Consider the following 14,294-nt stretch of genomic DNA (forward strand, 5'->3'; position numbering starts at 1 on the left):
GAGGTCAACTTCGAACGTCTCCCCTCGAGCCTCTTTTCTGCTGCAGCTCCAGATTTAACACATTTATTTTGTTCAGTTTTCAAACAGACTTTTTTTTTACTCTTTATCTAAGAACTACTGTTAAGAAATACGTGAAATTAAAATTAGCTATGGTCGGTAAAAAAAGTTCTGATTATTAAAAATACTCAAAATGTACAATTAGGCCTACTTTCAGCCCTGCCAACAGATACATTTATAATGTAGATATGACACACACACACACACACACACACACACACACACACACACACACACACACACACACACACACACACACACACACACACACACACACACACACACACACACACACACACACACACACACACACACACACACACAGTATCCTTGAACTGCTGAAAATAATCTGTTTGACACAAGAAGCATTTACACATTTAAGAAAATACTGATGGCTTCATAGCTTCAAAGCACAACAACAAAATCATTTTAATTACTATTTCCATATAAGAAACTAACATTTACATCTGTGTAATACATTTCTAGTTAAGTATAATCTGTGCTTTGGCCCTTGGTTTCTTCATGAAGAAAAACAATATATGATAGTATACTTAGTTGTAACTGTAAACACATCAAGTTTATGAAGAGACTCATAACTTTGACAACCTATTCAACTGTTTCTGTTTGTTTACCAGAGATGTAGACTGACTTAAGTCAGATTTTAATCACAAAAAATGGGGGCTTGAGACTTTTCCTCCCTGAAAAAGCAAAATATTTATGTCTCAGGTTTTGAGACCTGGTAAAATCAAGCTTTGCATAGCCACGCTACTTGAGTACTTAAATAGTACTTAAATACTTATTAGGCCTATGCTGTGACAGGACTTGGTCTCAGCTATGTAAAGGTCACTACTGACAGTCTGAGAGCTTTGGAAGAAAACATTTCAAATACCATGGCCTTTTATAATCATTCAGAGACCTGAAAGAAATACAATTAACTTGCAGTTAAATGACAGCAAGTTGTGACTAAACTGTGACTTTTCCTTAAGGAACTGAGACTTGAATTAAGACTTGCTTTGACGATAATTGAGACTTGCCACAAGACTTTAAAACAGCTCTGTTGATAATTATATAATTGATGTTTTGATAATTTTTTCCACTACTAAAAGATTAATTCAAGTTGACAATAGCATCAGTTGTCTATGAAGGTTGAACGTTTTACATTCATACACATATTTAGGAACTTTATTGCTACTCTGGGTATTGGCATCAGCTGAATGCATAACCTGATTACACCCATTTTTTTAGCTGCACATTTACAGTTTTCCCTTTTCACTTTAATGCTTCAGTAGTGAGTCTGAACAACTCACAGCCTGTCAGTCATAATGTATTCACATTTATATTTTCAACACTAAGTTAGTATAAGCCCCTTACTATATGTACCTGTAATTCATATCCCTTTCCATCAGCAGCACAGCAGTTTCAGCAGTGCCTCAGCCAAGCTGAACACAATGCTGCCATTGAACTAGAGCCACAGTGGATACCTTTATATACCATCAAGACTGACAGTAAACGCAACAGCACCTGGGTTTCACTTAAAGTCATAGGCCTAATTAATACATTTACATACGTCTTATAGTTTTTCACCAAAAACATCCACACACATACATCTCACAACTAATAACTTTAAAGGATGAGTATTTAGAATTTCACATATATTTTCTAGTGATTTAATTTATGACTTGGGAAGTGATAAAGTCATTGCAAAAGAATTGGGTGTGTCCATGAGCACAAAAAGGTAATCAGTAGAGAATATGCTTTTGTGAATTAATACTCAAACTGCCTGTTTCGTTAGAGGTGAGAAGACAGCACTGGGAAATCCATTATTACCATGGCTACTGGCAAAATCAACACATACAATGTAGGTCTCGGAAATTAAACATAAGTCTTCTTTCCCTACTCATGTTATATATCCTCATGAGTATTGAGGATTGGCCTCTTTGTTTATGGTATATTGAGAATTTATTTAAATAGCATTTGGTTAAGTACGTCAAAATCCTTGTGTATTTTCACACAGCATGCTTTAGCGGGGATATGAATGCTCCTTATGAAGACACAAAATGCAATGCCAAATTCCCTTCGCCTGAGTCGGATGTGTAAAGCCCTATGAAAGCACATCAGGTCTAATATATAGTAATGCTATCAGTTGCCTAATGGACTATAGATCTATCAAAATACAGGTTGAACTAGGCAGAATTAAGCAGGTCATAAACCCTATGAACAGAAAGATATTCTCTTTCAGACACACACACAGACAAACAACACATGCATCACTTTATCCCTGAAAGTCTAAACATGATCAACTATTAATACAATCTTACATAAGAATCTCTCATAAGTCAGGCTTGACATCTATGCTTATTCCATTTACAAATAAATACTTCCCTTTCTCAAGTGGCTCTTTTGTCAGAACAATTTGGCACATCATTGGTGAGTATGAATATTGTTGTATGGCCCAAATATTACTGTCACCAGTAAAACATTTTGTGTCTTTTATGGCACCTTTGCTTACTAGTTTTGGTCTGTGCAATAATGGCTTCTCCTCCGATCCAACGTCTGCAGCATTTTGCAGATCCATAGCTACAGCCACAGTTTTGACCTCTCTATTAATGGAATAGTTTATCTTCAAGCAAACTAATGGACCTATTCATCAGTGTCTTTTCATCATCCACAAACCTGTACCCAAACAGCTCCATAGTAGGTCCACACACTCTCTGCACTACCTGAGCCAGTGTGAAAGGAATGCTAAATCTCCATTTCTCTGCCTGCTCAGATGAGTTCTTCTGGGTGGAATAAATCCCGCTAGCTCCTTGTGTGGTCTGGGTGTTTCTCAGAATCCATTCCCTAGCTTGGGGACTAAATGGAATCCCTGTGAACCTGTACATCTCCTCTGCTTTCTGCATGGGGTAGCGGGCAATATCCTCATAACGCACCAACATGTAGCGTCTCCTAAGCCAGGGAGGTTGACTCAGTCCCACCTCTGCAGACATCCTTATCTGGTCGCAGTTTCCTCTGAGCCTTTTCACCTCCTCGTCATCTTCGGGCACCTGGCCGTCCTGCGCCCAGGCCTTCCACGTCTGGTACTTCGAAGAGAAAGCCACCATGCGTGATGCTAAGATGGCCCGTGGATCTCGGACGAGCTGGATCACTCTCACATCCAGGCGTGGATCCTCCAACAAAGGCTGCAAAGTGTCCAGCTGGCGCACACGAACAGTCTTGATGGCATGGTGTTGCTTGGAAAGGCAGGATTCAGATGCAAGGGTCAAGTTCAGTGGCCCACAGCGACGAGTCTTACAGTGATACCTAAGAAAAGAATTGTACAGTTTTTTTAGGAAACAATGTTTTTCATAGAGTTGCAAAGAGTGAAGAATTACTTCAGGCGTCTGAGGTCCCTTAGAACAGCTGGAACAGTTAGGAGCAGTCCAAAGGTCATGGAGATAAAAGCTTAAGGAATGAAGTCAAGCATGACTTCTAAGGGGAATTTTGGTCAGCAAAATCTAGTCACCAAACTTAACATTGTGTTGATTATGGGGGCTGCAATTAATCATTTTCATTGTCAATTAACTTTATAATTAGTTTCTGGATTTATTAATTACATTTTATCTTTCCTAAATCCTATGGTGATGTCTTTGTGTGAAGTGTTTTGTTTTGCAAAACATAACAAGCTAGATGTACATTAGAGAAGCTTATTTGAATTCTGACTAAAAATTTGATTATTTCATCAACTACGATAATGCTTTATTCCCAATAACAATTTTAACAGCGTTCTGAATGAGCTCCAGCTCTGCAACTATAGCAACATAGGTATGTTATGTAGTACTTAGGGCAATTTACTTTACCAAACTCAAAGGAAAAATTATCTTTTCATAAACTAAGTTCTTTGTTTCTATGTTGAAGAAAACTGGTTATTAAAAGAAAATGATAAGACGGGATGTTGCAGTGAAAAATACTGACCCTCCCTCTTTACAACTGTATCCCAGTTCATTTTTGGTTCCTTATTCAGACTCAACCAACATTAAGCAGTAAGCTTTATAAATAACAGTGAATATCTAGAAAATGTACAATACCTTTCAAAAACATCTTTGATTACAGGACTGCAGACAGATTCTTCACACAGTGAATGACTAGACTCTCTGCGGAAAAGAGCTGGGGTGACGTGGTCCTGAGGAAGAGGAGAGATGAACTTCTCAAGGGGAGAGAAATCACACAGGAAGAGTGCCTGGAGTACATCCCGGTAAATTCCTGCCAACACTGTCCCGTTGTTCGCCTCTGAGGCCATGGTCAGCATGCGCTCAACATGCCATAAAGGCTCAAACAGGTAGAACATGTTCTCCCCGTGCTGGTTAAAAAATTCACCCACAAATGAGGAACCTGTTCGTGTGGTGGCCAAGAGTAATATGTGCTTACGGCCACTGCTGAAGCTGTACCTGCCTAAATCATCTAGTTCTTCTTCCTCTTGCTCCTCTGAGTAATTCCTATTTGTACCAATGAGTTTAGACAGCAGCCTTTTGAGCATCATCAAGGAGCCATTTTCGGTTGTGTTGCTGAAATCCGGTGAAGTCTGTGGGTTCTGCTGTGGAATCTGCCTCTGGATCAGCTTGTCAGAGAACCTGATGAGATACAGTGGCATGATTAAAATAAAATACACTCATATATATAGTGTGTATATATACTGTGTATACGTATATATATATATATATATATATATATATATATATATATATGTATAGTAAACACCTAAGATGGGACTTATATTTTACATTTAGTTGACACTTTTACATAGATCTACTGTATGTTTGACCTACAACAACAAATATAGAGGATCACTGCCTTAGTCCGAATTTCTTAGCTTTTATAAATTCATTTTTAAATTAATAGTTTAACATTATGGAATAAAGTGCATTTATTTGCTTTCTTGCGGATGCTAACATGAGAAGATGGACATCACTATCATGTCTGTGTGTTTTATATGAAACTACAGCCAGCAGTCGTTGGCTAAGCTAAGAATAAAGACTGGAAACAAGGGGGATTAGTTAGCCTGGCACTGCCCAAAGGTAATAAAATGAATGCTAACATCTAAGAAATAGTCAAAACAAAAACCCAGTAAAAAACACTTGTCATTTTTAAATTTGGGCCCTTGTGTGAATCAAACAAGAGAGTAGATGTAACATGTTAATCACTGAGCTTAAGAGGCACTAGTAGGCTAGTTTATAAACTTTGGACAGAGCTATCCAGCTGCTTTCCCTGTTTCCAACTGCTGGCTGTACAGTCGCTTTATATGTAGGGTACACATATTAGTGGTATCGATCTTTTCATCTAACCCTCGGCAAGAAAGCAAATAAGTATGAAATAAGCATGTTACTATTTACCTAAATGTTATTGCTTTAAAGTGACAAGATATGCTCTAATCACTGCGATCCACTTCCACCCAATCTCTGCAGACATTTAACATTCTTAACATTTGCAAGGGCAATGTAGATACTGAGCTAGACTCAGTAGGCTTGATACAGGGCCCAGATGCATGATTTAAGAGTGGTACTTCTTAAATCCCAGAAGGTACTGTATGACCCCCATTAAAGGAATACAGTTCTTATGACTTACTGCATTTTCTTTAGCAAAGTCAAGTTATAGACTGTTCTTTACCTTGATAGGATGTTGCTTTCCTTTTCGATGATGACCAGGGCCACAATACAGATGAAGACAATTGCATATTTGGTCTTCATTCTTGAGTCCTGGCTTTGTAACTGGACGTCTAGATCCTATTCTGTGTGTTGGTCATAGCTTGTCATGCAGAGGCTAAAGCTTCATTCTGCAATGAAAAAAGATACTTCAGTAAAGAGAGAGTATGCAAAATATATGTGATATCTGGTTTATTATAACACTAAGGATATATTATAATCCTGGTGCAAACATGGGTAAATACAGTATAAAGCTGAATAAAAAGTAAAAAGACAGTAAAAATCTATATCCAACACTACCGTGAAATCATACTACAGACATATTGAATTTTGCTGAAGACATAAATCAATCTTAACTTTGAGAGACATCCCTGAATTCAGCCAGTGTTGTTTTTTTTTATATCAGTTGCATTGATCTGAAACCTGAGGAATGTTCAGCAGTTTGTACAACACACAGCTTTTAAAAAAAATGTTCATATTTCTAGTGTTTTTTTCTTTGAACCACCAGAAAAGGTCAATGCTGCTTTTTGGTCGGGCTGGCAAAAATTAGACGACGGCTGAGAGGGAGGGAGTTAATGTAAACAGGGCTGGTTTTCACTAACAGGAAACATCCACATGGCAGGGGCACGGCACATTTAGACTCCAGCACTGTGTGATTTCAACACCATCTTACAGGTAGATTCATGTTTATTCATGTATCATTTCTGGGAATCAAGTTTTCCCACATTGGGGAAGCACAAGCCTCAACGTGTTGACAGGCAATGGACCTTTGATGCTGATGCTTGTAGCTGCAGGACGAATCAGAGCCTGGTAGTATTGAAAACCAAATCTTGCATCATTAACTGCAGTAGTGTTCCCATTCTTTGGGAGTATTGTGTTACTCTGCTGCATTTAAAGGCTATCAGTTATGAAGACAACACACATTTATGTGTCACATTGCTCCTTTGAAAGACTCTCTAATTAACAGTTTCGACATAATTTTGAATGATTCAGTACAACAAATTTCCTAATTTTAAATAGATGGTCCATGGATATATATATATATGGATATATATATATGTATGCCCCCCCTCCACACACACACACACACACACACACACACACACACACACACACACACAAACACACACAAACCATTTGGACCTGTCAAGACAGTGAATAATTTCTACAAAGCATATCATTACCAGAAAAAGACACAGTTTCGTGAAGTGTGCTCTGTAAGTAAATATCGCCCAATTATCTGAGCTTAATACGCCATAGCTGTCAAATTGTCAGGCTGAAGTACTTGAGCTGAGCAGTTTTACATATTCAAGAGTCAGTGGAGCGTTATTTGCAAATCTGACTATCTGCTCAAGCAAAAAACACACATCACTCTGTGTATCATCTCACTACAAATTACATTAATGGCTGCCTTCAAAGCTTTGAAGCAGCATATCATGAAGACACTGAAAGCTAAATTCCCACTAAATGCTTTGCTGTTCATCCATGGGTGTTACTGTAAACAATTAACTGTTATTGGCAAAAACTGAAAAACCGTTATAATTTGTTGGTGCTGTTTATCGTTTAAATGTGATTGATTGATTTTAGTTTGGATGTCATTTGGAAATAAAGACAACTACTCTGTGTGTGTGTGTGTGTGTGTGTGTGTGTGTGTGTGTGTGTGTGTGTGTGTGTGTGTGTTTTATACTATAGCAGTATAGCAGTCATTAGGGGGGAGGGGGCATTCAATTCAGGAGCATTTCCAACACCCCCACCACTGAACCAGAATGAATCCATACTTCTGCATACTATTAATCTCTGATCCCCCTGAGATAAGGACATGATGCTTTCAAATAGTCAAATGAAATCTGGAAAAACGGTCATATGAGCAACTCACATCTCCAATAGGAAGATTGATTGATTATGGTGGACTTCACGGCAGCGTTCATTTTTACACAATCATCACGTACCTGCATCATCTAGGCTCAGGAACCACATAGGCATACATTACGCGTTATGGTTTGACAGCGGTGGTACTTTATCATGTATTTAGCGTATTCACGCATGGCAGCAGGATGTTTACAAGCTCTATGACCGGTGGCTGTGTAGGTTGTGTTTTTCAAAGCTTGGATTGATTTATCCTGCCAGAACAAATTAATATGTTGCTGATGTTCGGGTAGCGGATGTTACAAACCTTTCGCTGGTCTCTCTCTGCAATCGAGCAAAAACGTCGGTATTCTTGTGAAAAACAGATTCGTCCTCTTCGTAGCATCTTGCTGCATTGTGTCGGACAAGGACACACTGCTTCATTGTGTCCTCGGACGCGGACTCGATCCTCTCCTCAGCCGGATGAATGAGAGGCAGCGCGGAGGCACAAACATCTACATTAGCGAGAGCGAAACGGACGGCAAGCGAAAATAATCGTGTTATAATTATGTCAATTCTGATTTCATATTGAGCTTGTTGTTTTTTTAACTATGTGCTACAAGCGGTCGCCTATTTGAAGAATCTCTCGACTGCCCGTCGGATGAAAGCATTAATTCTCTTTACAATTATTTTTGTGTTTAAATATCATCGCTTCGAAACTTTTCCTCCAACTTTCTCCATGTGCAGGATGGATGCCATGCCACTGCGCGAGGGAGCGGACCGTAGCCAGGCTTCACGTCACTGCTTTCCTCGCGTGGGACATCCTGTGTAGGCAAATAAGTCACGTGATCCCAAAACACCCTGCAATTATGTATAAAGAACCCCTTGTTTAAGGAAGTGCCCCTAGAATATTGTCCATGCCACTTTGTACACTGTTTTAGTCATTTAAATCACATTTAAGGGCATGTTGGGAATGTCACAGCCTAAATGTTGCAACATGTCAAGTTTAACAGACAACAGGCTACCCTGTTCATTTAGAGTTTAAGAGTTTGATAACTATGGACTGACTCAGCATGTGACAGAGCCCACGCACAATAAGGGGCACACTCTGGACCTGATTGTCACCAAGGGTCTGAATATTTCCAAGGTTGTGGTGACTGACGTTGCGCTCTCTGATCATTCCTGTGTTTTCTTTAACGGCACTATCTCTGTGCCCAAAAGTGTAAAAACAAAAAACGGTATATCACTGAAAACACCAGTGAAACATTTGTTCGGCTTTTCTCCTCCACACCCGCCCCCTCTGGGCTCTCAGTCACTGAGCTTGTAGATAATTTCAACTGTAACATTACAAATGTTATTGATGCCGTTGCTCCCAATAAGGTCAAAGTTGTCTCTGATAAGAAAAGATCTCCATGTGGAAATGTCCTACTGGTGAGAACTGAAACAAAGAGTGTGTTGAAATGCTGAACAAAGGTGGCAAAAAAACAAATCTTCTGGTCCCTTACAACACCTGTAAAGACAGATGTTGCATTTATGTGTGATGTATTTGTTTTACCAACGGGTCTTTTCAAAAATGTTTAGAATGGTTTGGCTTCTGATCTTCTACAGATTGAACACGTCTCTTCTTCCTGGTATCTTTCCACAGGCCCTGAAAACTGCAGTAACCAAGCCACTCTTAAAAAAGAACTATCTAGACACATCACTAATGAGCAACTATTGGCCGGTATCAAATCTTCCGTTTTTAAACAAAATATCATTAAAAAAGCGTTTTTTCAACAACTCAACCATTTCTTGTCACTAAACAACAGTTTTGATACCTTTCCGCCAGGTTTCCGACCACACCACAGCACTGAGACGGCTCTTGTCATGTCATTTTCTCTTTCTCTGAATGATTATGAAAGGCCATGGTATTTGAAATGTTTTCTTCCAAAGCTCTCAGAATGTCAGTAGTGACCTTGTCATGTCTTTAATGACATCCACCTTAACACAGATAGTGGAAAAATTTCAGTTTTAGTATTAGACTTGGATCTCAGTGCTGCATTTGACACGATCGACCATGACTTATTCCTAGACCGATTGCAAAACTGGGTTGGCCTTTCTGGCTCAGTACTAAACTGGTTTGAATCCTATTTAAAGAATAGAGACTACTTTGTGTCAATATGTAATTATCCATCTGAGCATACAAATATGGGACAGGTCTGCTTTCTGTCCCCAGAGTCAGAACTGAACAGGGGGAAGCAGCGTTCAGCTTTTATGCTCCTCATATCTGGAACAAACTTCCATAAAACTGCAGATCCGCTGCTACTCTCAGTTCTTTTAAATCAAGGCTGAAGACCTTTCTTTTTGATGTTGCGTTTCTTTAAATCGTTGTTCATTTCTTTAATGTTTAATTTCTCATACTGCACTGTAACTTTTATTCTAGTCTTTTTTAAATTTTTTAACTGTTCATTCTTGTGTTTTATCTGTTTTTATTTTTTAACTTTTTTTTAATTGTTTTGTGTAAAGCACTTTGAATTACCCTGTTGCTGAAATGTGCTATACAAATAAAGCTGCGTTGCCTTGCCTTGAGTGCCAGTGTGTGTAATCTCAGTGAGGACTGTTCATAGTGTTCATAGTCTGTTTAGAGACGTCTTAAGAGTTGTGTTGCTTGGAATGAGTTTTGCAGCTGATGTGAACTGTTTTGCTCAGGTGACAGTTAGTAGTGCAGACTGTAGTAAGTGTTTGGCACATGTAGCTCCCTCTGTGCCCACTATTGTTTAACAATCGAGAAAAAAGGTAATCTTAATAGGCTAGCTTTGCCATTGTAGACATTTAAGGATAGTTACATATGAAAGGGAACAAGAACTCAGGACCAGGTGCAGGTAATAAAAACAGGAGAGAATGTAAAAGACTGTAAGGTATAAGCTAACAAGGTGGCAAAGTGGGCCCCGAGTACAGTGATGCCCTGAGTAATAATAAAAGCATCCATTTTCTATAATTGCCATACCTTCCACATTATTAGAATTTAAAGAACATTTTTCCAGAACACGCTGATCTTTGAGAACCTTGAAGTTATCTGATTTCTCCAATGTTTTTTTTTTATAATGTACTGTCGTCCTTTAAGGTCCTTTTCACTGAATTTAAAAAGGTGTAAACAATAAAACAATTGATTCAGTATCACTGCTTCACCATATCTTTGATTCTAGATAACTATATACTGTACATTTCTAAATATTTCCAAACATGCTGCACTGGCAAAGCTGAAAAAAAAGAGGGAATGTTTTTGATTTGATTTATTGTCCACCATCAGGGTTTCACCACTTGGGGGAAGCAGTGTAAAACGATACAGAGTACAGGGGCATCTTGTCACAGAGTGACTGCCTGAGAGTACAGGCCAATATCTGATGATCATTATCTGCATCATGTAAAATACACCTATACAAATATTTCATGCATCTTACTTTTACAATTGCATTGCACAAACTATAAAACAGATATTTTTTAAACACATTGTTGGAGTGGTTTCAGTTTTTACATTTTTATGAACCACAAATCACTTCTTAGATTTGGTTTAATACACACATTTCAGCATAATTTTATTTATTTTAATTGCGTTCATGTTTTATGTGTTTTCGTTTGATTTGCATTTATTTTAGAGTTGCACACATTTGTTTTTGCTTTAAGGTGTATCATGCTGAGGTTCCATTGATAAGCAAAGGCTTCAATAGTTTTTCAATCCATGATGATTTTTGTAGAATATTTTAGAATTTTGCATGATTTATGACTCTGTATTCACTTTGCAAGCACTCTCTGAGGTTTATCAAATGAAAAGGCTGTTAACCTACAGTATACTCTACATGGAGAGATTAAAGGAGTGACCTAGTTTTAGAGTGGACCAGGACTAAAAGCGAACCTCTGCCCTTGGCAAACCGCACTAGAGATTATCAATAATAATCCAAAATGGTAAAGCTGAATTGGGTATCTTGACAGCAGGTGCTCTAGCAGACAGAATGATCCTGCAGTGACACAAGCACAGTAGATTTCAAATTATTCAAAGTTTTGCTTTCTAATTTTGACTTGGTAAATTAAATTATTTAAAGTTTTCTTCACGTGATTTTAAAAAGCAGGAACAGACAATACTTTTTTGTTTTTTACCACTCCAAAAACAAATGTTTAACTGATAACTTATACGATTGAGTGATTGATTGATCTCATCATGCTTTTCATATCTCATGATGTGTGTATTTTTGGTAGGTTATATTTGGGATTCTTGTAATCCAAAATGTTCTCGATGTCATAGTGATGATTGACATTTGTATGGGCCCTGACGTTTCAGAGACATGAACAGGACTGGAGCCAAACTAATTCCACTTGCAGCTCTCTCAATTCTGTCAACATCGCTTCTTGATTAACAGCCAAAAACGTGCTCTAAACTTCAACCACATAACCACACATCAAACCCAAATGTTGCTAAGGGAAACGTGTTCTCGTATAACAATTCCATGTCATTTGGAAATAAAATACAGTTAAATGTTTCAGCTATTATTTTATTATGTTAAAATAATTGATTAAATAAAATAATTTATCATGTATGGTACAAACTAGTTTTTTGTTTAATTCAAGTCACATTGCTTAATTGATTTCTTTCTGTCTGTAACCATGCACTTTAGTGCCTGAATTAGATTTTTTATGTCTCACACCACTCGAGGCATAGGGCGTATATTTTTTTTCTTTCTTGCACAAAAGGCAAGGCAAGCTAAACTCAAGGGCAACTGGAGTTGGTTAAATGTGCTCCAAAGAATGTTCAACCCTTCCCTGGATAACCATGACCTGGATGACTTAGAACTCTCACAAACAAGATGAGGATAATTTATATTTATAATGCACAATTAATACACAGGTTAATGATTCACTGGAATAAACAATAAAAAGGAGGTGAGATATTAAAACAAAAGCAACCTAAACTGATCACAAACAAACAAGTGTTAAGATAAAAGCAATTGAATAGTGAAAGAACCACATTTAGATTTATAAATCAAATCCATGTTTTTAGGAAGTCTGAGATGTCCTAGTAGTTTGTCCTACGTATTTATAGCACATGTAGCTAAAAGCAGGTTCACCATGTTTGGATTAAATGCTAAGAACAATCAGCAGACTGGTGCCGGCTGACCTGAGACGTTGAGCTGCTTGTTGATGTTGTAGCAGGACTTCTTGATGTGTTTGTTTCCAAAAGAAAGATGATCTCTGCCCTTTTATGTAGTAGTCTTATGATGTAGGCAAGAAGGAAACACATTATCTGCTATTTTTCATGCTTTGGGGTGCTCCATTCCGGGAATTTTGTTTGTTTTCATGTGGATCCTAAACATTTTAACTGTGATTTCGTTTTTAGAATAGGACAATGATAAAGTGGCCCATCTGGTCAAGAGAACAACAATCAAAGAATTGTACATTCGTGTCAGTGGCTGATCAATAATTATACTTTTATTTCAGGATACACAGAGCCTATTTGGGCATAGTTTGGCCTTGTCTACTGATACCAATAATCCAGATCAAGTGATGAGCATCTCCCTGAAATTTCCCTACGGGCAGCCTTGTCTTTCCTTCCCCAACACGAACAAAGAGGTCAGCATGTGCTGCTGCAATTGAAGTCACAGGATTAGAAACTAAGAAGATGGCTACAGATGAGCAGTGAGCTTTTATCCGTATGATTTTTTTGTAGTGATCCACGCAAAGACGCTTGCACATTTAAGCTTCAGGGGCAGGTTTTAATATGAAATGTGTACAATGGCACACGTGTTTTTTAGGTCATGTTCACAACGTCATGAAAAAAAGGTCATGTATTTGTGAACTCACATAATGTTGCTCACTATTCTATTCTATTCTATTCTATTCTATTCTAATCCCAACCGGTCGTCAGACACTGCCTACCAAGGTTTCTGCCTAAAAGGAAGTTTTTCCTCGCCACTGTCGCACTGTTGCTTGCTCTGTAGGAAACTACTGGAACTGTTGTTGTGGATTCTGGAGTGTGGTCTAGACCTACTCTATCTGTAAAGTGTCTTGAGATAACTCTTGTTGTGATTTGATACTATAAATAAAATTGAATTGAATTGAATTGAACTATATGCAACATGTCCACTATTCAATTCTGCTTGAAACAACATTGTGTGTGCTAGTTGTGTTTTACATTTCTGTCTGATGGAGCCTGCGACCACAGTCAGGCTCTGTGCATTACAAGATGAGGAGAGATTAGAGCACAGTGGGTTAATCTTTAGGCCTGCCATCTGCCGGGACCATGAGAATTAAACCTGCAGCCACGGCCTTGACCACCAACATACAGAAGTAACCTGACAGGTGATCTTTACTAATCAATTGTGTGGCCAAAGGGCATACAAATCATTGATGTGCTTTTAATAAGTTGTCGTCTAGAAACATTGTTGCCTTTGTTTTGAACCTGAAAGGTCTCACTGTACATGCAGTTCACTGATTTTAAGTCATAAAAATGGGTGGTTTTTATTTTGTATGTGACTGTGTCCCAACTTATAGTTTTCTGAAAGCACAATTTGTACGCCAAGCAGCCACTGAGCTCAAGCTACATACTTTACAATCTACCAGAAACACTCAGATAATAAAGCAGATGAAGTAGATTTACTTTCAGTGTGAAAATGCAAAGAAAAAGTTTTTTTCATGTTTGTAAATCCTTTCGCACATAACATGTTTTAATGGTGTGCATAGGCACAG

At 38.1% G+C, this 14,294-nt stretch overlaps 1 protein-coding gene across 2 annotated transcripts; it reads right to left on the minus strand.

Moving 5' to 3' along the window:
• Positions 1 to 1,526: 1,526 nt before the first annotated feature.
• Positions 1,527 to 8,362, minus strand: chst3a (carbohydrate (chondroitin 6) sulfotransferase 3a). Of its 2 annotated transcripts, XR_004660219.1 has the most exons (5): positions 7,906 to 8,362; positions 5,698 to 5,863; positions 4,122 to 4,664; positions 1,885 to 3,357; positions 1,527 to 1,735 (listed from the first exon to the last, which is right to left on the minus strand). XR_004660219.1 is itself a non-coding variant. In XM_034898871.1 (4 exons), exons 2-4 carry the CDS (start codon positions 5,775 to 5,777, stop codon positions 2,661 to 2,663), a joined length of 1,320 nt encoding a protein of 439 aa, XP_034754762.1. In that variant the 5' UTR covers positions 5,778 to 5,863; positions 7,906 to 8,362; the 3' UTR covers positions 1,527 to 2,660. The 2 variants fall into 2 exon arrangements, 1 of the variants encoding a protein (XP_034754762.1); XM_034898871.1 differs by having other exon boundaries at positions 1,527 to 3,357.
• Positions 8,363 to 14,294: the final 5,932 nt, after the last annotated feature.

This window comes from Etheostoma cragini, chromosome 17 (genome assembly GCF_013103735.1).
Source record: "Etheostoma cragini isolate CJK2018 chromosome 17, CSU_Ecrag_1.0, whole genome shotgun sequence".
NCBI lineage: Eukaryota > Metazoa > Chordata > Actinopteri > Perciformes > Percidae > Etheostoma > Etheostoma cragini.